At 33.4% G+C, this 25,096-nt stretch overlaps 1 protein-coding gene across 4 annotated transcripts in view; it reads left to right on the plus strand.

Annotated features, from left to right (window-relative positions):
* Nucleotides 1-25,096, plus strand: part of LOC110991967 (dystroglycan 1) — a 79,604-nt gene that overhangs the window by 47,056 nt on the left and 7,452 nt on the right. For 2 of the 4 annotated variants that reach the window (XM_022257580.2, XM_045634724.1), the window contains 10 exons: nt 13,306-13,468; nt 14,672-14,818; nt 16,134-16,301; nt 16,786-16,950; nt 19,314-19,433; nt 20,046-20,201; nt 20,760-20,891; nt 23,620-23,868; nt 24,088-24,246; nt 24,555-24,812. In XM_022257580.2, coding sequence (XP_022113272.2) covers nt 13,364-13,468; nt 14,672-14,818; nt 16,134-16,301; nt 16,786-16,950; nt 19,314-19,433; nt 20,046-20,201; nt 20,760-20,891; nt 23,620-23,868; nt 24,088-24,246; nt 24,555-24,812 — 1,659 coding nt within the window. In that variant the 5' untranslated portion in view covers nt 13,306-13,363. The remainder of the gene's footprint in view (nt 1-13,305; nt 13,469-14,671; nt 14,819-16,133; nt 16,302-16,785; nt 16,951-19,313; nt 19,434-20,045; nt 20,202-20,759; nt 20,892-23,619; nt 23,869-24,087; nt 24,247-24,554; nt 24,813-25,096) is intronic. The other 2 variants (XM_045634726.1, XM_045634725.1) reach the window with 2 other exon arrangements.

Raw genomic sequence — 25,096 nt, forward strand, 5'->3', positions numbered from 1 at the left:
TCCTTGATTTTTAAAATCAAAAGACAATAACCAATTTTGACGATGTGAACAACGCTCTCTCTCTTCGATTGTCCATTGGTTTAGTATGAATAACCTTCTGCTTAATGCTAAGAAAACGAAATGCATTAAATTTTGTGCAAGAAATGCGAGGGTTATGGGTACTAGACCAACTATAAATAATGAAGAATTGAATCTGGATGATACAACTGTATTTCTTGGGATCACCTTGGATTCAAAACTTCAGTGGTCCCCTCATATCAACGGATTGGCGAAGAGACTTAGTTCTGCAGCTTACGCGGTTAAAAAAATTCGCTCACTGACTGATGTCGATACAGCTAAACTTGTTTATTTTAGTTACTTTCACAGCCTAATGACTTATGGCTTATTGTTATGGGGTCACGCTGCTGATGTCGAATCTGTTTTCATTCTGCAGAAGAGGGCTATTCGTGCAATCTATAATTTAAAATGTAGGGAATCTCTCAGAGATAAATTCAAGGAAATTAATATACTTACCTTTCCCTCGCAATATATTTATGAAAATATTATGTTTGTATACAAAAATAGTGATAAATATACTAGATTAGAACATACGCACAATGTCAATACTCGGAACAAACGCAGGCTGCAATTTCCCCGTACTAGACTGTGTAAAGTTAGTAATTCTTTTTTGGGGAAAGGGATACTCTTCTTTAATAAAATCCCAGAGGCTCTTTTATCTCTGCCTTTTAATAAATTTAAGAAATGTATTAAAGAAAAGCTGTGTAAAAAGGCTTACTATAAAGTTATTGATTATCTAGTTGATAAAAGGGCCTGGGACTAGTGCTGGGCAGGCTGCCTCTAATTAATTTGATATGTTTGTTTTAAATATTGTTTGATGATTTGCTTTTTTAAAAGAGTACCGAGAGTTTTTTACGCCGGCTTTTTCTCTCGGCCTACACCCTCTGTCTTTGCCGATGAGTAGGGATGCCTACAAGTTTGAATTGATTGACGTGGAATAAGTGATACCTAGAAGATCTTATGTTCCAAAATAAACGTATTTTATTTTTTTATTTTTTTTTTCTTGAAGGACCCTAGGTCCAATTGGTTCGGAAATATTTTACTTCAGTGGACAGCTCCACATACAGGTGGTGGAACGACAAAAAGTCTTTAGTTATTATATCGTTTTATATATGCCATAATTTAAGTATTATAATTGGAAAAAATAATATATGTAAACGCGTTCATTTTTTTCCTGCTTAAAGAAACAGAAACCCAATTTAGGGTAGAGATCAAACAAGGCTGATTAATTGTTAAGTGGGCTCATAATGACAGAATATTCGCGGGTTGTTACTACTACTACTGGGATCCGCTTCCGCGACCGCTTTTAACGTAAACAAGTGCGATATAAAGCGAGGGCGATATGGGATGCGGTGTAAATCAGGACTCCATGCAGCGGAATGGCTGACGATCACATTATATAGCACTCGAAATCGCCAGCGAATGCAAAATGAAGCAACGAAAAATGGTTTTTAACGTTTGGTTTATCACTTTTGGAATTAGTTTTGACATTTGATTTTTTTTTAAAGTAAGTAGTAAGTCTTTTTGACTTTAAATAAGAAGTTATGAAAATTAACGGAACAAAACAGTAGCGATATTTTATCATAGGAAAGATAAGATCTCAGTTCTGAGATAAGAGTTGGTAGATAGTATCTATTTCTAGAGTAAAGTGTGTCAAATTGAGATTATATTACACTATTTTGTGTATAACAATATGCTAATTGTAATAATAGGTTTATAGACACTTCGATACGTCAATACTGAAATGGCGTTTTTAGGTGTTCGAGAACACAAACGAGAATATAATTAACAATCGTTTGCAATAAATTATAAAATAAATTACGAATTCAATTGATTTACTATTCAGTTATTTACATCCAACTCAAACTCAACTCAGCAAAAATATATGACAGAAGTGCAAGATTAGACAAAGACGCGCCTTTTTAAACAAATAATACAGAAATTGTCTTGGAATTCACGTTTTCAGTGAAAAATAATGTTTCGAAGTTGTACAAACGATAGAAAGTGTGAATATTAAAAAGCGATAAACGGAAGTAGCGAGACGAATCAATTTTATTAATAAAGAACGCTGTGCATTAATATCTTAGTCGAAATATAATTAAATTGCGGTGAGATCAAAGGCGTAAATAATTGTATTCAAGCCTCTCTATTTATACGAGGCGGAATCTTGGCAATCGCTGGTTATGATAACCAGAAAATGGAACCTATAAAAGATTTATCCAATATGGTAACATAATATTTGAATTGCGAACATCGGAACGCTTAATGGCGTACTTTAAGATTTTATCTCCGAGAAATTCTACGTTTTTTTTCTTCTAAATGTGCGCAATTTCTTTTCTGAACGTTCGTACATTTTATATTATTTAAGTCAAGGTTTATAATAATTTACCAAAACATTCATAGATGATACATATAATTTTAATATTATATTAATAATAAAAAAGTTTTTAATCATCGATTTAATGTAATACTTTTGGATAATAATTTATTATTCTAAATAAATTCGTTTTTTTTATTTCTAAACTTTAATTAAGTTAAATGCCTGTCTGATTAGGCTAATTCGTTGCTCTGATAGTAATTTTTATGTTTTTGTAATTTGTATGTATGAATAAATAGAATACAATGGATGTTTAATTCAGGTACATTGACTTGACAAAAACTATAACTGCAGTACATTAAAGTTAGTTTCTTATGAACTACCATTGTAATAGATTTATCAATACAGAAATAAACAATGTATAAAATGTTAATGACATCGTAACTCAAAGGTAACGGAAGAAGGTATGATAACATCATAAGAAAATATGGCTACGATAAATTTTTTAATAGCTGCGTTGGATATAATAAAGCTAATGTCTGGTCTCATGTTTCTATTAAATTTTATCATAATTTAGATGGCGATGATAGAATGCAATCTCATCTCTCTTTACTCTCATATTTAATAATCAATATAAAGTAAATAAAACCATACAAATAATATTTAAATATACATATCTATGTGTTAAAAATATCAAATAACTTTTTGATAATTCACAAACTGGTGTAAGTTAAAATATTAAGATAGGATATTGGCACAGTTCATACAAAGGTCTATCCACATACACCGATCCGACCTACCGTGAATAGCTTGTATCGACAGATGGCTACAATCCGACGATTGGTTATTGTCACACTTTATATCAAAATATATTGGGATTAAGATGTCTATCTCGGGTGGTCAAAAATGGATTGAGATAGGTTATCGGGTTTGGGCGTAAGATGTTGTCTGAGGCAATCGGAGTACACGAAGAGCTTATTATGCCATAACAGCATACTATTAAATTCCTCGCTGGCTTTCCTCGATCTTTCGAAACTTGACAAATACTTGCTCTGCGCGAAATCGTAAAAAATGATTGTTTGCGTTACCTCGGTCGACTTCTGGCCGAAGACAGTCTGTGGGTTGCAGCGCCGTTTTATGCGTTTTAGACACCATTTTCTCCGCCTAGCTGTCGGACATAATAGCCCAGTAATAGAAGTAGGCCTGGTAGATTTGTGTATTAATAGTATTACGACTTGGCACAACCAATCACCTGCATTTGCCAATTCATTAAGATAAACCGTGATTCATGGATTCACCTAAATAACAGATTAGCTTGACATATATTGGCCGAAATACGATCACAATTGAGTTAATGGGAATATTAGTTTTGTCGCTGGGACGGTCATTAAATCTAAGAATGTGATCCTATGAAACAAAGTCAGTTTTCTAAAATCAAATGATAACAATTCTATCATAGAATTTGTTTGATTTTTTCTGACTAACTGCAGACAACGAATACGAATAATGCAACAAATCAATAAGTAATACACAGTATTATTTTTTTACTAAGATATTTCATAACTGAAACTATCTAAACCTATCTTATAAAACACAACATTCGTAACTTCTCAGGCGATCCCATTTGCACATTCCCACCGGGCGAAAATATTTTTTCTGCGTCGACAGGTGACATTAATGAAAAATATTTTTAGACCAGTTTTAGTGGGTGTTGTGTTAGATACGCGTCTACTTCATTTTCTATTTTCATAGGTGCGTTTGAATAGGCAGTGCACAGTGAAACTATAGCGCTGCTGCGTTATCGATATCTGCGATGTCATATGGAACATGGTGTAATGGTTGCAGAAAAAACGTGGCGATTAAAAAGAGTGTCGGAGAGTTTATCGCCAGTTCCCTTCCGTTCTACGTCCTTGATTTAAGAACTGGCAGTAAATGTAAAATTAGAAGCATTTAATGTATATTTCTTTTTTTTTTTGACGTTCATAAGTGTACATTAAGTTACCTAAATGATTTTGAATTGAATTGAGTTATGTTATAAATTAATATTCGTCTTAACATCAGGTGAGCCTCCTGCCCGTTTGCCCCCAGTTCTATAAAAAAAAACATATACGGGACAAATTATTTGTATTCGTTGCACCACGAAATTATTGTCTAAATTTGATTAAATGTACCACTTCCGTGCTTTACTGCTCAAGTATAATCATCCCCTGAATTCCTGGCGAAACGAAAATGGTTTGTATTTGTTCAGCGTAATTATTTGTTACTGTTTGTTCTAACTACAAAAGGCTGACCACTAGCATTAAGTAGTTACTACAAACCCAATATGATTAGTTATTTCGAGGTAAAAGCGAATATTAACTTCAAAAGTTGGAGTACCCCGCCATACTAAGTTTATTACATTTAGAGTCTCATTAAAAGTTTCATACGCGTTTGGTTACGTAATATTACCTTCGTAACTTTCAATTGCGGCTGTTATGTATTTATAAAAGACTTTCCAGGTATATAAGTATTATACAAATTGTCGCTGTAGAATGATAACCTCGTATGTCCAGAAGAGAGAACAGGAAACGAAAAAAATGTTTCATTTCGTAAATGTTCGTTAAAATATTATTGTGCGGCTTTAACCTAGTTTTGGATGGTAAAAGGACTTAATTAATAACATAATTCCTTACTTCGTTAGATTATACCAGTTAAATGGCGTAAGAGTCTAAGAATAAAAAATAAATGTTTACTTTTTCAATTTGACATACGAGGATATCATAACAGTCTCGAAATATATTACGAGTATTGCTCTCTAGTAATGGTAAAAGTAGTTTAGACGTCAATTATGTGTTTAAAAAGTGTAAATAGTAGAATCAATTTTTTTAATGAATATATTCAGTTTTTTGTGGCCTTGTGGTAATAAATATTACATCATTTTACACCTTGCCAGTAACCCATGTTATGATAAAACAATTCGTTATCAAGATCAAATATAGAACCGTCCCTTACGCGTTGCATCAATAAAAAAAACACCACCTTGATAAAAACACCTGGTTTTCAACATAAATTTGATCTCTTCCCAGAATACACATTAACGTTATTTGTATAATGGTAGCGATGATAACATCTATAGAAATGTCATAAACAACGATACACATAGAATCCAATAAAGGAAAGTAATTCTTAAAATGCCGAACTTGCTTGTCTTGCAATATGAGTCCATAGGCACATCGGGTGAGCCCGTTTGCCCTGTTACATAAAAAACAGCGATAATTCACTAACAATGGCTGAAACAAAATGGACGTGCCATTTTGACGGCCTCATAAAATTGTCCATACGCGTGATGGATTTCAAAGAGCAACCTCTATACAGGTCGTTTCATTGTTATTATACTGTGTTTTTTTAAGAACGTCAAGTAACACCACAGTGACTTCAAAAATTAATGACAATGCTGAAGAGGTGATAACATCAAAATTTGCAATTGAAATGGGATTCTGCATAATTTTCAAGTTGGAAATGCAATATTTTAATAAATTAATCTAATTTCTATGAATTTAAAATTGTTTCTGAAATCTTTAAGTAAATATTATTACTATCAGGCAATCATGAAACTTTATGTGTATGTACTTTAAAAAGTCAATTTATTCATGAATACTTTATTGGCCTATTAAAAATTTAAGGTATATAAAAGTGAAAAACGATTACATAGTCCAGCCTTTTCGTTATTAAGCTACCAGACTGAACTAAGAACTAACTGAAAGTAATAGAAAACGGCTTTGACAGATGTTTCCAAATAGAAATACTAATAGTTTATTATTTTCTTTACTGCAACAATTAATCTTTTAATTTAAAAATTTAAACTGTATGTATATAGCACCTGTATCTTGATAAAAAAATTTTTAAATAACTCTACCCATAGTTGCTTGTCGTTTAAAAAAATCAAACACACAACGACACGCAATACTCGTCGAGCGAGTTTGCTTATCTTACCGAAGCCGCGTACAAATTATTTGAAGAAATCTATTAGGTATGAGGGTGTGCAATTATTTAACCAATTACCATCTCAAATTCGCAATATTGGAGTGTTTGACAAATTCAAAAAGGCATTAAAGATGCATGTTAGAATGAACATAGCTGACTAAAATTGTTACGGCTAATGGCGACGTGTATCTCGCTCGTATATAATATATACATATTAATATTAAGTTTCTCATGTAAATAAAATATATCTGTTTTGTAATGAGAAATAAAGTTCTTTAAACATTAATCTAGAGTAATTGTATATGCCTTGACAATGCCGGTTTACAACTAATCACCTGCACTAATCAGTCGCTGTCCACACTTGTTTTCTCCTAATCACTAATCATAATCAAAGTGAATGCAGGCCTTAATATGTATTCATATATTCAATCAGTCTCTGCGCTTCGAAACAGAAAATTAATCTCTTATAAATAATCACGTTATCCATATTTCTATTCTATAACCGCTATTGCCGAGAACATAAAGTTAATGTTTATATTACAAGTTCCAGTACATATTCAATAAGCTGTCTCTTGAATAATTCAAGCTGTATCAAACCTGATTACGCTAACCCTGCTAACCTAAATACATAAAATGGCTTCGATAGTGCATCGAACTTTACTGAACTTTTATATTTTTGGTGCTTCTTCTTGCTCAGCTTGTAGAAGCCCCGACTTAACTATCTACGTAAATATCATGGAGGGGCATGTCTAATTACATAGCATTAATAATTTAGCTTCGTTTATATCTTGAAATAATACCTATACAAATAAGATACAGCATATCTGTTGTACTGACCCTAGAGAGGGGTGTGCTTAGTCCCATTCGTGTGTGTCCCCCCCTTCGGTTCGCGACCTGCTTATACAGGCCGGAAAGGAAACGATCTGTTTAGCCCTTGATAGCAGCAGTGCGCGAGGAGACTGAAGCTCCACTCGCAGCGTTCAGGCAAAATCAAGCTGCTCTTAAATACAGGCTTCTCAGCCCCTATTCAATATGGTGACCTCTGTTTTCCTTGGTGGGCTTTTTCACCTTAAAAACGGGGTAACGTTTGTCCATATTTGCATACTGTATGATATTCTTTAGGGCAATATATTTTGTATTAATTTTTGGTAACTTCATATATTGAATTAGGTAATGTCTGCACTCCAATTTAAAATCTTAGGTATAAATAGGTCTGGCTTAAACATAAAACGAGGCTTAATGTTAAAACAACTCCCAATTTGGAAATTAAAAGGTTGTTTAATCCAAATGCCTTTGAATGCTCGGACAAAATCTGCTCCGAGCAACGAAATTCTAAGCGAAATTCATGAAAGTTGTCTATAGTTACTGCAAAAGGAAACCAATTGTATATAAATTCATATTATCAACTATAATTCGTCTGATTTCAGGTCATTATTGTCTCAATGTTAAGAAAACATTGACAATTCTAATATTGGTAGAGTCTGCAATTTTCTTAACTTTTTATATAGTTCAACGATTCCACAGCATTCCGACGTTATGACAGAAAAATATAAATTAGAATTAAAACAACCTTTTTTAGTCCGATATCTTCGTCTCACATCCAAAAGGTTTTTGAGTTGTCAATACTGGTACAGGTGCAAACGTTCATTTCGAATCGGTCGTTCATTTGTTAAATTGTTTCTACGCTGTTATAATATAGACTGCAAAGTACAGAAACTATTTTTGCAAGAAAGTTTCTAGGTGTTTATAATGTTCATAAGGTGATCAGTCTAGTGTGTAACAGATGTACAAATGCAATCCCTCAATAAAAAGACTCGTAAAAAACGACAAAGACTGAACGACGCCCATGCAATGTTTTCGAAATTCAAATATTTATAGATGCTGCTTCCGAGAAAGACGTCAATCTATTTCAAAAACGGAAGTCATGAGGCACTTGCATGTGCACCGTAATGACTTTCCAAGTATTGAGGTGTTATAAATATGTATGCTACTCCGGGCCCACCCATGTGGCTATTGTTAGAAAAAGGGCAAAAAGCCCCATTGTTTCACGTGCAGGTGACGTGCGAGATGAAAATGAAACTTTAAAGGTTACAACCTTTTCTCAGATCAGCGGTTTGGGGTGGAATTAATAACGAAGACTTATGTTTAAAGGGAATCAAACTTAGTTCAAAGACTCTGAAAGGTCGGCAACTCACCTGCTAGGTTGCAGGTTTGACCCGTTTAATTACTGTCCTACAATAAATAACTAAACCCGTACTCTGTAGAACTCATTAATTCAAGCAACAATGGCGTTAATTAGCGAAATTCAATACAGTTAAAGTTCTATTTGTTGGAAGTTGTTACGAATGAAATAGTTGTTTGAAGTTTTTACAAAAGAGACTCCGATGTGTGAAAAATTGTAATACTTATATCACCGTTCGGTATTGAAGTATTAATAAACACTAATTTTTATTTCTATGAAGAAAGTTTACAAAAATCTTTGTTATTATTACAGTAATTGTAATAGTTAAAACAAAAATTTTTGTTCATTCATCGACATTCCACCCACCGTTTTGTTAAAGCAAATAGGAGCAATAATTTTGATTTCCTCTCCTGCTAATGGAAACAGCAGGGCATTACGACAAAGACCCATACTCCCTTACAAGTTAGTTCAATTCGATAAGTCGGGTTGGGGTAACTTTGAGATATCGCGAAGGGAAGAAATCTATTGTTGTAACCCTCATAGAGTTTGAGAGGCATTCGCGAAACTATATTTACCCCCGTTTCGTCATTTTACGTAAGCTATGAACCTTTAAATAGAAGTTAACATTGTTATTGCATTACATATTAGTGTATTAATAACGAATTGAGTCGATGGTCACACTGAGCTAGAACGAATATTTTCGGTAGATTAATTAAATCCATTTGTAAGCCTGCGGAGTTAATGAAAGCAGTAAGCGACTCTCAACTGTTCGAATCACGACTGAATCACTAGATTTTTGTCTATATTCGCAATTGACTTGCTGCTACTGTGAGAGCAATTGTGAGAAAACTTTCTTAGTCTACGACTTGTTAAGCACACACACACACACAGTTGTAAAGCTGATCCCTTGTATATAAATATATATAATAAAAAAATAAATGATAGAAGAAACAGATGACACTATCACGGCCTATTGAGTTGTAGCGCCACTGGATTATTATTATTATAATTGTCATAATAGTATCTGTAGAATGTAGTGATGAAATTTAATCTGTGCTTAATTTGTTAATAGAGTGTATATATGACAAATGTTTATTAACTTTGTAAAATAACATATTAGTTAATTACATTTATTTCAAAATATTTATTTTATTTTGTATTTTAAATTTGGAACACTATTATTTATTGTTTGCTCTTTTTAGAATGAATTGATTCCTCTGCGTGTGACAATGATAATTGTGCGTGAGAAATTTTTAAGTAGGCACATTACATGCGCATACACTTAACTCCGTAAGTTATGAGAAACTAACAGTTTAACTTTAACTGGGATTAGTAACATATATACATAAATTAATTGAATGATGTTACATTTCAAGTAAGTACTAGACTAATGAAAGACAATTATTAGTATTGAATATTTTAAAACATGTGTAAGCTGTTAACGATTTTTGTTTTTAATATTGTAATAGTTGGCTTTATTGCGTAAAAGGGGGAGGTAATATATATAAAAATTGAATTTTGTTATTATTAATTTACGGTATTAATGTACTGTAAAGTAACCGTCCGCGTCGAATCAAATTTGCGTTTAAATCTCAATAAAAATTCATATTATAGTATTAAAGCCGAATATATAGAAATATTCATAAAAAATGGTCAATTTATAGAGATTGATATGGAGAAAACCAATTGGAGAAGGTCTATAAGATGTCTTTGTAAAAGAAATATAATTATAGTTTTAAGATTATTATTATAGAATTTGTTTAAAATGTTAGGTGTGTGTATCTTATTATTACAAATTTATTTTCATAAAAATGTATTATTGAATTTTTTAACGTTCTCAACAAAATAGTTGTTAACTGTACAGAGGGATATTAATGCATAACACTGCTGAAGATTTTGTGTTTTATTCAATGTAACTTGAGTAATTGAAGTGTTTTCATCTAACCAATAACGGCGATATTAAACATCTGTTGAACACACAAGTTGGTATTAAGCTCAGGCTTATGCCACAGATTATATGTATTTACAGAGTCTGTAACGTGTTGTATTAACGACAGTATATTCTCTACTTAGAAAGCTTAGTAATGCAGAAATTTAACCTGCGAAACGATATTTTGTGTTTAGGTTTCGTCTGTAAAAAAGCTCAAACTATTACACAAACGTATATTAAAACGTATATATTACGTGACCTATTACGTAGAATAATTATTATTAAAGAGAGTAGTATTGGCCCAGTGGCTTGAACGTGTGACTCATCTCTGAGGTCGTAAGTTCGAACCCCGGCTGGACACCAATGGACTTTATGTCGATGTGCGCATATAACAATCGTTCGAACGGTGAAGGAAAACATCGTGAGGAAACTGAAATCTGAGGCCTAGACCAAAAGAGGTTGCAGCGCCACTGCTTTTTGGAATTATTAAGTAGTAAGTAAAAGCCCAAAAATTTTCTTATTAAAAATTTTCGCGCTATTTTTCAAGACACGTTTGACCTTTAAAATTCTTATAAAAAATATATACCTTAAGAAAGAATCTAGAAAATGAACTTATGTAGGTATACTGTAAAAAAAAATATTAATTATTAAAGACGTTTTGTACTTGAAGTTGCAATTTTTATTCTCGACCGCCTTCAATCTTCAGGATCTCGTTTTTATTCAGGTCATGCATTACTTGTCTAGGGTAACTTGGAATTGAAAACTAAACATTTACGTTACCTGACCGCGCATACAGTATTTAAATTATTGTGCATTTATTGTACCCTACCCTCTGTTGGTGTTTCTTTTTCTTTGTTTCATATTAGGGTTGTCTGGATGAAATCTCTTGTAAGCGATAAGGTCTCCCGTTGCCTTATAACTTTTGTAACCTGTTTTTTTTTTTATTCTGGTATGTGTATGGTTTTGAATAAGGTAATGAAGTATAAATAAATAAATGGATAGAAAAACGAACTGTTTTTTCTAAGATATCAAAGCCTAACGAGCGTGCTATTCTGGACCGTCTCAATACTTTTTAAACATACTTATTGTAATGTCCAGCCTCTTGGATCGTGTTTGATGGCTCACCAGCACCACAACACCTATATAATCGTCCTAAACATAACCGCCCCGCTCGGGTGTCGGTTTACGAATGACTCGTGACGTAGGCGCATGAGACAACCAAGCAACACTTTATTTAGCCAATACACTACACTTATCATTAAGTTTCAACTCTGAATCATACACATAAAGACAGCTACACAATAAGGATGTAGATATCGCAAGCGACAGAGTATAATTCTTCAACGATAGATTTTGCTTATGTCTAATTGTCAAGTGACATACTCTTGCTCAAAATTCAAGCATCCTTCTAATAAGTTTTCTTATTTTGTCTGTTTATTAGTTTATATTATGTTATGTTGGCTTTCGCTATACAAATAAAGTGAAGAAGTAAATTATCAAAGCAATACAAAAAGAATTGCTGTAACAATGTGATATAAAGAGTCCCATAGTGAGTTGTGTGCTGCGATATTGGGCGAGCTACCCGATTGTAGGAAATTTGAATGTAATGGTCGTGTTATTTTAACACGTGTACGAGATCCTTTGCATATTTTCATGAGTATCTGATTGGTCTCCTTGTGTGATGTTTACGAGCAAAATTAAAATAAAGTAATATAGTGGTTGCATGCAAGAGATCTCTCCAAAGCGATAAGGCCGCCAGATGCCCTCCTTTTCATTTAATTATGTCAATGGTATAATGTTTCTGCAGGGTCTTGCAAAAAATAATGCCCAATTCAGCTTTGGTTGCTATATGTATTTTAACGAACGCATTCAGACTGATTAATTTTTATGAATAGGCAAAATATATAAGTTACTACTACACTAGGCTTGAGATACTTCTACCTGAGCTCACAGTGATCAAGCTACAACCCAAAGTCTTTAAGTACCAAGATTCTAATAGCGATACTTAGTTAAAGGAAAGAGGCCATTGAAAAGCTTCTATTTTTGTTTAATTATGCGGCAGCACGCGCCTTTAGTAACAGTATCAGTCATTTCCGTTCGCAACTCCACCCCACTCTGTATTTATTAGTCATTTGTAAGCAATATTCAAAGGATCCCTTGTTTGTTTTACAAGGGAATGTCTTAATACGACCTTGAAATTGTTTCATCTTTTTATAGGGTTTTGTTGCTCTGTTTCATAATTATCTACTTAGCTTCAATATAGAGTAATTTGTATTTTTAAAACTGCAGGGAATTATAAAGTTTTGACATCGTGAATTCCTTAGCTTTTATTTAAAGTACTAGAGAACAATGTATGATTGGATATCTTATGTCGTATTACAACTTAATTAGATAGTAATATATAATTTCACTATTTTAACGTATTATCATGATACACCTTCAAGAAGCACATAGCAAAATGTTCAACTTAAAAACTCGCATACATATTTGTAATATATGACGCGACACTCTTCTCTGAATCCAGCATACGCAGTGAAACAACGCATATTATTGTGTATAAATACGATTTATAATAACAATTGCACCAATACCAATAAATATCAAACGACTGCCGAATTTTACACCTCAGTCATCCCGCGACTCTCTGGGTCTAAAATGTCAAAAGTATCTTATAGTCTGTGAATATGCCATATGTTTATTATCTATGAATTGTTTAAATATGCACGTTCGATTATCGTTCCCATTATTCACATAATAATATAACCTATTAGTCAATTGTACAAATAAACTGTATTTTGTTTTGTTTCGCGTATTAAACGACGTTGTTAATGTTTTGTAAACAATTTACTTTTGCAGTTGGTGGATCGCAATGAGCTTATGAGAGAGAGCTGGGAAGCGCTTCTCAGCGGTCGAGATGGGCCTGTGGCGGTACGTGGCTTGCGCCCTTCTGCTCCTTTGCCCGCTAGCGCTCACGCGACATGATGACGACTTCGCCTTTGATAACAACGAAGAGTTTCAGGTAACTGAACGCCAGTTGGGCATATATAATTTATATTTGCTTCGAATAAATTTTTCGTTTAAGTTTTTCATATTAAGGGCCTGTTTCACAATGTCCGGATAAGTTCCAAATAAGCTATTTATTACTTATTCGTAGGATAAATAGTATTTTTGCGTTTCACGACTGTCAGATAGCGCTATACGTCATGAAATGTGAAGTATCTTATTTGGAACTTTTATCTTTCTTAACTTCTTTTTAATAATTTATGTGTTGCATAGCTATTTGACACTTTATCCATACATTGTGAAACAGGCCCTAAGTATTATTGTTTAACTATAACCTTGTGTTGTTTAAGTTACCCTCACCTTGATACCAACAACCACCGCCGAATTAGGTCTTAGTAGTATTTAATATTTTTTTATTGCATTTCTTTCGTGTCCCAGAACACAATAATAGAGTGTCTTCCATTTATTAGTTGTTGTAAGTAATAGTAATAAGTAATATTAGTAAATTAGTTTAGATTTAAATTGTATATTAAATTAGGCAAGTAATCTTCCATGATGTAGTAAAGACACAGGTATTTAATTAAATCCTTTCGTAAATGTTTCAATCTTATAATTGTTGTTATTCAGAAATAATTAACAAAAACAGTAATTTAGCAGCGACCTCAAGTACAAGGACGGTTCTCTGTCCCCAATAATTCTCTAAGGAAAGAAATGGTAATAAAATTTAATTTAATAATGTGTATTATGCCTACGTTAAAGGCTTGTTACCTAATATATTGGTGCAGTGTAAATATTATTAAAAATTAATTTATATTTTAAAGATTGACCTAATTAAAGGTGGGAGAAAATTAGTGACGTAATAATGGTATCCATAGGGAGCTCTTCATCTTAAGAGACAGAATAGATTGTACATAAATTTCTAGGTATAAATCACATAATTTGGTTACTGATAGACTTAGTTTGTATGTTAAGAGTAATCTGCTGTCTACAGACCATAGACTAGATCTATAAGAATATAATATGTCTTCATAAGGTTACTAAACTTAATACACCACATGGATTTTTAATATAAATATCATATATCATAAATGATACGAATGTCAGAAACATACACACGTACACACTATGGAAAATATTTTATGCGTCAGTTATGAAATAAATTTCCTCAAAAAATTCATGGAAGCATTTGTCAGCATTAGCCCATTTCTATTACGTTTAGGTTGAGCTGACAGCAAACCATTCAGAGATAGCAAAAAATGGCCTACGGAGATTATGGGGTGTTCCTGATACATCGGCCTATGTGGGACATTTGTTCCGCATGGAAATCCCAAAAGAAGCGTTTTCCGGAGAAGTTTTAGCATATAAGGTACGGTATTTGTTTATTTTTATCATATAAAAGCAATAACATAAAGTCTTTTGATTTCGTAAAGAGTTCGATATTCGAATTTTCTCGACTAGGACTGTGGAGATTTTTCGAATCATCAAAGTGAGACACAGACTTCTATAATGTTTACAGATAACTATTCGATGTTATGATTGAAGCCTAAATCTCACTACAATAACAAGAAAACAGTGGCATTATGTCTGGGCCTCAGGTTTCTGAATGTGTTTCATGATAATTTTTAAATCTAAAAAGCAATTTTCAAATTTAAATGCGCACATAGAAAGAAATTCCATTGGTGCACAGCCAGGGATCGAACCCACGACCTCAGGGGTGAGAGTCGCGCAATAAAGCGCCACTAGGCCAACACTGCTCACTACAATAATGTCATATCACGTTCTTGTTAACCACGCATTTATAAGAACTAATCTAATCTATATTACACTATTAACTAAATTATTCTTTTTTTTTTTTCGTAAAATTGTGTTTTAAGAAAAAGTTAACCTAAGCGAATGTCTATTCGTATATTTTTATTTTCTTCAACGAATTATCATATATTTTTATAAGAAATACTGAATTTAATAAAAGGCACTTCTTTGTTTGGTGTCAGGTATTTCCTAAGACATCTCCACCGCGTGACGGTAATCAATCATGCGCAGTTGACCTACTTCTCGATTTCAAAGCCAAAATTCGAGACCGAACTGATTCGAATGTTGATCTAACATTTGGTGTATGAGAGTGCAAGTGTGTTCTATATTTGAAATATGGTTCCAGAAGCGCTTACTTTTTGTGGCTGTCCATGTATATTCATACATTTTTCTTTAAGCAAGCTATCTGCCTCACGAGTTTTTGAGTAAAACTATATACTGGCCGCTCTATACTTAATCCTAATCCAATGTTTATGATTAGACATTCATATTACAGTCCATTTCACATAAAATACTTTTCAATAACCGATCGATGGATCGTTTTGTTAATAGCCTTGGATTCGACAGATTGAATTTTGACAATTATCATTTTAAATTTGCGAAAATCTGGATTGGATATTAGATTATAGATCAACTTTAGAAAGCGGCCGATAGCGAGACAAGCTAACACTGGACCGTGTCAGCCTGTGCATTTTAATTTTATTATTAAGAGTATTAGACATAGCCAGTTTTTTTATTGTTAAAATACCTTGATTCAATAGTTACGTTTGGCTGGGTCACGGGTCATTAACTTTTATTCTTACACACCTAAGTTAGTATTGAAGGTTGCAGTTTATTTATAATATAGACTCTTTGATATACTTTAAATAAAGGTCCGAAGTGAAGATGGCCGCCGCCTGCCCAGTTGGCTAGCCGTGGACACTAAACACGGTTTGATCAGCGGGGTCCCGCAGCGGCAGGACATAGGCTCACACAACTTTAGGGTAACTGCTCATGGGCGCACACATGGCTTGACTGCCATGGATACATTTACCGTTGAGGTAAGTACTCATTGAAATACTATAATCGTGAAAGCCTTTTATTTCAGATATTAGGGACGTTAAATTATGTTTATTTTTCTATTGTAGGTATAAATAACATCTTGCATTCTTGCTTTTATCAAGTCTCCTCCAAATATATAGTAATGTATGGATATTGTATTTGTTATTACAACTTACCCTAGGGCAATTGAAGAATGATCACTGAATTAATTCAAAGCTCTCAAGTTAAACGTAAATTAATCAATAATACGATTTATGAATTTAATTAATATTTAAATTATCCTAATCCTTGGGATTGATTGGCTCCAGTTCAAAAAATTTATATGACTTAAAACTTAGCGATTAAAAAGAATGGCGGAGAGTTTCTTGCCAGTTTTTCTTGATAATGTAAATTTAGAATCAATAACATTGTTTCTGTACATGAATAAAGTAATTTTAAATTTGAGTTTGACTGAACTTAAAATAATGAATAATTGTCTTATAGGTGAAGAAATCCGAAGAAAAGCCGCAGTCTCGATATGGGACGTGTATTAACAACGAAAGCAGACTGGTCCTAGTTATACTCATAGATACGGCATTCCACAAGATACTGCCGCGTCATAGAATACGAGCGCTCATGGAATTAGCTAGCTTCATGGCGCTTGACGGGGTATGATTTTTTTTTAAACGATGTTTAGAAACTTGTCGTTGATCTTCTTTTGATTTTGGGAAATTCACTGCGAGTGCACCAGTCAACTATCTTGTTCTAAAAGGCCAAAATGTTTCTTACATGTAGTTATGTTTGTAGGACAAAAGAGTCGAGAAAGTTTTTTTTTTATTTTACACGAATTTATTACATTATTTACTTGGCTTATGTGCTAAAGTTTAGTAAATTAGTACTAATAAAGCTAAATAACAAATGAAAAATGCCACTAACCACTGTTTAGCTGCTAAAATTAGTAAGACTAAGACTTAAATTAGTCCATGATGTCACAGTATTAAAAAAATACTTTTTACGTTTTAACGCATTTTTCAATATTACAATGATTATTATGTCTCAATATTTATGGTTCGTAGAAATTACGACCCGTTCGATATTAATGCGAGTTTAATGATTCGAAGACTGAAGATTTAACTAACGTGAATATAATGTTTGTATCGGTGTAGGGAAGCAACGAACTTGTTATATATAACGAGCCGAGATACTCATAAGATGAATATTCAAAGGGCTTATTGATAGATCATCAAATCGATACGCTCCGAGCATTTTTAATTAGTTCCGCTGAGAAGCTATACATATACTATCAGAAGTTTTCTTATACCAAACTTAGGTTCTATACTCATAAAATTGGATAAAAAATATACCTACTTCGATTGAAATGACTGTTTAGTATACAATTTCTTCTTCGTACCTCAATATAGGTTAGTTAATAACAAAACAATTCGTTCCATTTTCAAATATATATTTCCAGTATTCCAGGGAACGATTTAATCTGTACCAGTTTCCGCTAATGTAATGTATGGCTGCGATTTAATACAATTTGTCTGGCGCGACGCTTCGTAATTTTATTAGGCATTGAGTTCGAAGGGAAGCGTACATTCCGTGATTGTAATAATGATATTTAAAGATTAGTCATCTCTATCGCCCTTAAAGAGAAAGACAGTGACACTAATATAACCAATTAATATGCGTGTTTGCGTGCTTATGTATGCGCAATGGTAAAAAAATTAACTCAGAAGCGGTTCAATGACCGATCTAACGATGCAATTTTATCGTTCGATTGTCATTGACGTGAACATTATGATCGTGATAATTTATTACTTATTGAATACATTACTTTTTATTACGTTGTATTTGAAGAGAGATTATTAAATACCTTTATGTCATAATTCACCTTCCGAAGCAATTCGACTTAGGACTTCAAGAAAGAGCGTACTTATTCTTTAAATAAATTATATAAATTCATTATTTGCTAAGATAGTGGTACAATTAGATACATTAATTATAAAAATCCGCATAATAATATAATAAATAAAATTAGAAATAGGCATGCAAATGTCATATAAATTTTATTTTGTAATAATAGGTAAGTTAAATTATTTAGAATTGGTGTCAAAAATCTACATACTTACTCGCCCACACTATAAAAGCACCACTTCTAGGAAGGTGATTAAATAGTTAATAACCATGGCGTAACAATTTTTTGCATACATCAGGATCAGGAGGATCAGCCCGTTGGCCTCCTGTTACATAAAAAAAGCTTACAGCAAAGCACTGTCCAGTTTTTCTTGCAGCTTTATTGATTTTGGCTTAAATAGCAACGCCTAAGGGCTTATGTTATCGAATCCCATATTTCGATTTTAAAATTCCTGGCGAAGATAAAACCTCCGAAATTTCAGTAGTATTTCATTATATATTATATTATTAAGTTGAGTTTGTTGGCTGGTTTGAATTGAAAAAAAATATGTACATTTATTGAGGAGGCTTTATTCAGGCTAACGACAATATATCCGAATTAAGCAGGAGTAAGCTAGTAATGTGAACAAATCCGGTCCCAAAAATATCGGCTACATTCAGCTTTGGTTTAAAAGTTAGTTATTAGATCAATGAAATGGAATGGACAGGACACATTATGAGAGAAGATATAGAAAGACAAAGAAAGTGAAAGAAAGTGACGGAATGACTTCCTTGCAATGACAAAAGAAAACGAGGAAGACAAATGAAAAGATGGAAGGATGATTTTCGGAGAGTATCTGGCCGTCATTGGATGCGTAAAGCTCGAAACAGAGAAGATTGGAAGGCTTTAGAGGAGGCCTATGCCCAAGGACAAGCTGAATAATCGAATCAACCAGCTTGCTGATTAATTATTAGTATTTATTCTTAGTGTATTTTTTTAGTATTTCACACCTTTATCTACCTAATATGTAAATACAACAATTAAGGCTTTTATTATTATTATTAGTATTTCAAATCTTTAGTATGCGCCTGTCTGCCCTCGATTTTTTGTACTAAAAATGTTGTATTCATTCCAGGATGAGTTCTGGATGGAGCCCTACAAAGTGGAGCATACACAAGGTCACGCGGTCATATTGAGCGGTCCGGGAACAACGAAACGAAGACACAGCGAAGCGACCACTGCCATTTATTTAAATGTAAGTTATTATATTCAAAACCCTATATATATATATTTATTGGTTTATAAAAGTTGTATTGTTGATTTGTGCCGGCATAATATTTGTGGTAATGATTAAACTATAACTGAATTGTAATTAAGAGCACAAAAAAAATATTTTGTAACCAGTTTCGCTTTAAAGGCCATATCATGGTAATGTTCGCCAATTGTTTCGAACCGACAAACTTAGGGACTGCTCTAATGGACTATCTATCTTTGAGCGCGCTTAATACTCGCTCGGTCGGTGGAACAAAACATCGTGATGCCTGAGACTCAAAAAGTTGACGGCGTATATCAGGAACAGAAGACTCATCACGTAAAAATATGATTACGAAATAGATGCAGAATTATGTATCTAAGATCTAATGGGTTGTAGCGCTACTGGTTTTTTTTAATGTTAATAATTTCGATTGAGTGACTATATATTGAGTCAAGTATTTAAGATAGAGATAATTCACAACCTCCTTCAGGCTTTGATTAAAAAGAAGAAAATATGGAAAAAAAAGAAATCTGCAGCTATCGTGATATTGTTCCTGAAAAAGGGGTTTAGCGCCAGCTTCTAGCAATCTAAATTAAGAATATGCCATTTTAGGTCGGATGTGGAGAAAAACTATGGAGTAGACACAAGGTGCTGGTAGCGGGTTTACGGGAGCAGTCAAGAGATGGCACTCTTCACCAATTACTTCAGCTTCCAGTTTTGGGCTGGAGGCTGCTTGCTGTTAAGCCTAACTCCAGGCTTAAAAGACAGGTAATTAATTCAAGTGATAAAACTCATTTATTTTCAATGATAATATTGTAAGTTTTAACTGTATTTATTCCAAACAGTTTGCTCCCAGAGGATCGTCGATCGTAATACTAAAAACAGAAATAGTTTAAACTATCACTACATTTAACAATTTATCTATCTATCAGTGACGACTTCATCTTTCTCTTCTACGACATACCCGAAATAGATTAATAAATAATATAATCCACATTTTTACTAAATAAATATTTTCATTGATATGCAGATCTTGTACAAATACAAATAGAAGAAATTGATCAAAATCAATAATGAAATTATGAATTATTAGTAGTCTAATAAGATATTAGTAGGAAGATCTCTGAATGGTGGATTTCCTATACAATTCCAGATTAATTTTTTGGCACAGACAATTTCTCCCCATGTCTACTTTGACAGATGTTGACTTAAAAATATTAATATTTTTGCAAACCAATGAGGGCAGTTCTAAAATATACATTCAGGGAAGAGATAAACCATAATATGTGAAGTGACATTATCCCATACCATATACCACACTTTCAGTCGGATCCAATGGATGGTTCAGGTGATTACGACAATTATGATGGCGAAGAAGATCCCGCGGACTACAGCGGTTATGATGATGATGACGATGACTTCGATTCACCTATTGACATTGGAGCAGTTCCTGATCTGGTTAGTACTTGAATTTTATTCGTAATATTTAACAATTAAACGTCTCATTTTAAAAAATCATACCCACAAAATAAATAATATAAAGATTAAGGTTTAAGAGTTAACTAATAAGAGGATATTTCGCCTGGAATACATTATTTTTATATTTATATTACGTACTTGAAATCGTGAATTATGAATCAAAAGTTTATGTCAAATATCATTCACATTAGCTGGCACATTCGCTTCACACATAAATAGCACAATTCATACATTGAGATTCCTTTATACGAATTAAAAGCTTCGAAACTATTTAAGAGAATTTAGTGTATTTTTAGAAAAAAGTAGTTCCCAAAAGTATTATTTGTTTCATTTTGTATCTCAGAGAATTGAGCAAAACTACCGTTTTCTTTAACTGTAGCAATTTGAATAATTTACAAAATGTCTATGGTTAAAATCCAAAGGCGTCTATGGTCGGCAATAGCAAATGTCAATGTCATTTTGACAATACAATGACAATACAAATTTATAAATTTTTAGAGCTCATAAAAATCGCTTGACTATTAAATTCGTATTTTCTTATTAATTTGGTCCAACGTAATTATAATGTTTCCTAAAAAAAGGCTAACTGGAAGTCAAATAATTATAAATTAAGCTGAAACCTTATTCACAATCCACAAAAAATTATATCCTCCCGCAGTTTTTAGGCCCTTAAAACGTCATATTTGACAATCAAAGCGCGCTATGCGATCTCTAATATGGAATGCATATGCACACTTAATGTGTTTAGACCATAGCATGGAATGAATAGTCATTATACATTTGCCCGTGTCACTTCATGTACCCAATCATTGCTTTTTATTTTACGTTATCAATTAGGAACTTGAACACAATGCGTCTTATATCTATACAAAATGCTTTATATCTAATGTTGTATATAAAACTTAATCTATAGAAAAAATAAAACATTAAAAATTAAAACAGAAATGAATATCTCATCGCAGGTTTTTAATAATTATAATAATAGTATTAACAATTTTAAAAAAAATGGTGCGGCCTCGTCGCTACTAAGCGATCTATTTCAAATCCTAATCAAAGAAAACCGTCAAAAAGATGTTGAGAAAGCAAGAGTGTGAATCTAATTTACAAAACAAAAAAAATAAAAGAAATTTTAATTATTAATATCGCAACTGACTATTACAGGTACCAACACACAGTGAAAAAATAAAAAAAAACATATAAAGAGATAAAAACAAGATTATTAAAAAAAAATATGGCAGTGTTGCCAACTGGGAGATTTTCCCCTCAATTCACGAATAATGCACAATTCTATAGAATGAACATTAATCCTAGAACTTTACCAACAATCTCGACCAAATAAATAAACTAAAAGCCTTGCTTAAACTGAAAAATCAAATACTTTTAATAATAATCCAAGATTAAAATGACTATTATAATGTATTAGATGCATATTTGAAATTAAACTGTTCACTAAAACTGTTGGGGTTTTTTCGTTGGTGTTTCGATTTATTTGAAGTTGCTTCTAAGGGGCAACTGTAGCATTTAGTTTCACTGGACAGAGGAATACAATACTTAATATATAATATTAAAATAAAATATTATATATACTCTATATATAAATAGTCCCGTCTCACTGGATTGGGTGATTCCAATCCCAAGTTATATTTAATATTAAAGTAGTTTTAATTATCTAATATTGCATCTACAATTTGATGGTTAATAGTTATCAGATTCTTTTTATGTCATTAGCGATAGGTCCTAATTTTTTGTCTCGTTCAAGTAGAGTGTGAAGGGGATAATCCAATATTGAAATAAATGCTAATACATTCTGTTCAAGTTCCGACTGTTCCATAATTTGTGTTGCAACATTTCACGTCATATTCATGCATAAATCTGTCTGTGTGAATTTTGTGTGTGGTTTTGTTTGATGATGTGTACTAAAAACGAACTCGTTCATGTATATATAAGAAAAGTGTGTGACGAATTAGGTACAGGATTCACTTTACTTGACAAAATGAGTTCACTAAGAGTACTCTACATCATGTCTATAATTAGCCCATAAACAGACTGTAACGGGTCCCGATGCCAGAAGATAGATGAAAAACGGATATAAATCTGTTTTTCATTGATTATTTTCATGGTTCAGAAACTTCGGAGAAGTGTGGAGTGGGTGGGTGTCTCAAAAATATACACAAATTAATAATATATACTTGAACGAGTTTTTAATACAGAGTTCTGTTCTTGACCAATTAATCAAACCACAAACATTGTTCAACACTTTAACGTATACGTGATAAATGTTATGTCGACATTCTTATAAAGAACGCGTACAAAATGGATCGTTCGTTGGAATTCAACCCAAAAAAATTCACCGATCTTTAATACAAAAGCCTTTAACTTATTTTCACAATCCTGTTCACGCTTCTATTGTATTCAATGCCTCGGTGTATATTAAGTATAATAAAACTCCTTTAACAATATGTGTTACGTATGGATTCCACCAGAAGGTTTTCATATCTAACTTATACGTATACCATTACCGACGGCCCACGGAATAGAGAGATCTAATATTGAAAGATCAGAGTGCCTCATTTCTATTTATAATATTATATTAATTTTTGATCGCGTATAATGAACCTTCGCAGTGTATTGGCAATATTACTCTCTCTCTTCTGTGACGGCCGATAATCCCGTGTCACGCCACTAACGTAACGTCGCGCGGCGGCAGGTGGAACCCCCCACTTCCCCGCACCCACACCGCCACCACCATGGCCAGCCCGACTTCGCGCCAACCACCGACACGTTTCAGAACGAGCTCGACTCGCCGGAGACGCAAACCCCAGAGCCCTATACACCCCAAACTTCTCTAAACCCTGAAACTCCCCAAAACCCCACTACCACTCCTGCTACCCCACCCGACACAACGCGGGCGCTAACAGAGGATTACCAAGAACTCGCTAACGCGTATACAACAGAGGTTGGTCGCATGTCTCGTCTCGTGAACGGTGCACGGTTTTTAGGAATGCCTTGTGTTCTCTTGTATTAGCTAGATATTATTTTAGCCTCGACAATTCCTAGATATTGTAGTATATAGATTTTTATATGTTTAAAAAGCTAAGTAATGTTGGGTGTAGTGAGTAGTGTTTGTTAAAAGTTGAAATATGTCGAAGTATCTTAATGCAATATTTTCCAACAGGATCATAAGGTCAAAATCACTCCGTACTCGGAGTCTGCTTCCGAGGCAAGCAGTGTCAACTTCTCAAAGGAACCAGCGCCAGTGAACAGGAACCTCGATGATCATTCACCTATACTGATTGTCCCAGAGGATGTAACCACATCGACGGAGGCAGAACTAGTATGTATTAATTCTATTCTAAGTCACGTTTTGTTTGAACACTAATTCTTGCGTGGGAGTGGATTTTTAACAAGGGGTAGTTAGAAGGACGCCCTTACAACTTCACAATGTAGATTAATATGTATATACATCGACTAATCTGTTGACGGAAGACAATGCTTATAAAATTATATAACAATTATAATATTGTGCAATCAATAATAAAGATATTTGTAATATAAATATGTAAACCAAATATATAAAAATAAGCATTTTCTAACCGTCGACAATACATTTCACCCGTGTGAGCGTCCGCATGGCACTTTCAGCAAACAGTAATAATACGCGCATCAAACGAACTACCCCCGATGTCTTCCTCCGAAACCCCCTCAACTATGCCAGTGGAGACAGAGCCGACGCCAAGTTCGACGACATCGACAACATCAACGACGTCGACGACATCAACGACGTCGACAACTACAACAACGACTGCGGCGCCGACAACACAGTTGCCAACAGTGACCTTGACAACTCCGACAACTGTTATGACCACCCCCGAAAGTACAACAGAGGAAGTAACAAGACAGGTTTGTTACTATTGCCTGCCATCGTCGACTCCGAAGGTCAGGTCGATGACCATGCACCGATGTTGACTTATTTTTTCTATAGACAAAAAATTGGGCCGCGTCAATATGTATATAAATACTTATATTCGATATTTTAGGAGTTGATGATCTCGTATTGTTCATAAAGAGTTTAGTTTACTAAAATTTTGTAATCGATGTCCGTAAAAGGCTGATTATATTTTCTCCTAATTTACGACGGAAAGAGACTAATAGAATTAAAATAGTTTTAGGCACTTCGATGATGA

Source organism: Pieris rapae, chromosome 3 (assembly GCF_905147795.1).
Source record: "Pieris rapae chromosome 3, ilPieRapa1.1, whole genome shotgun sequence".
NCBI lineage: Eukaryota > Metazoa > Arthropoda > Insecta > Lepidoptera > Pieridae > Pieris > Pieris rapae.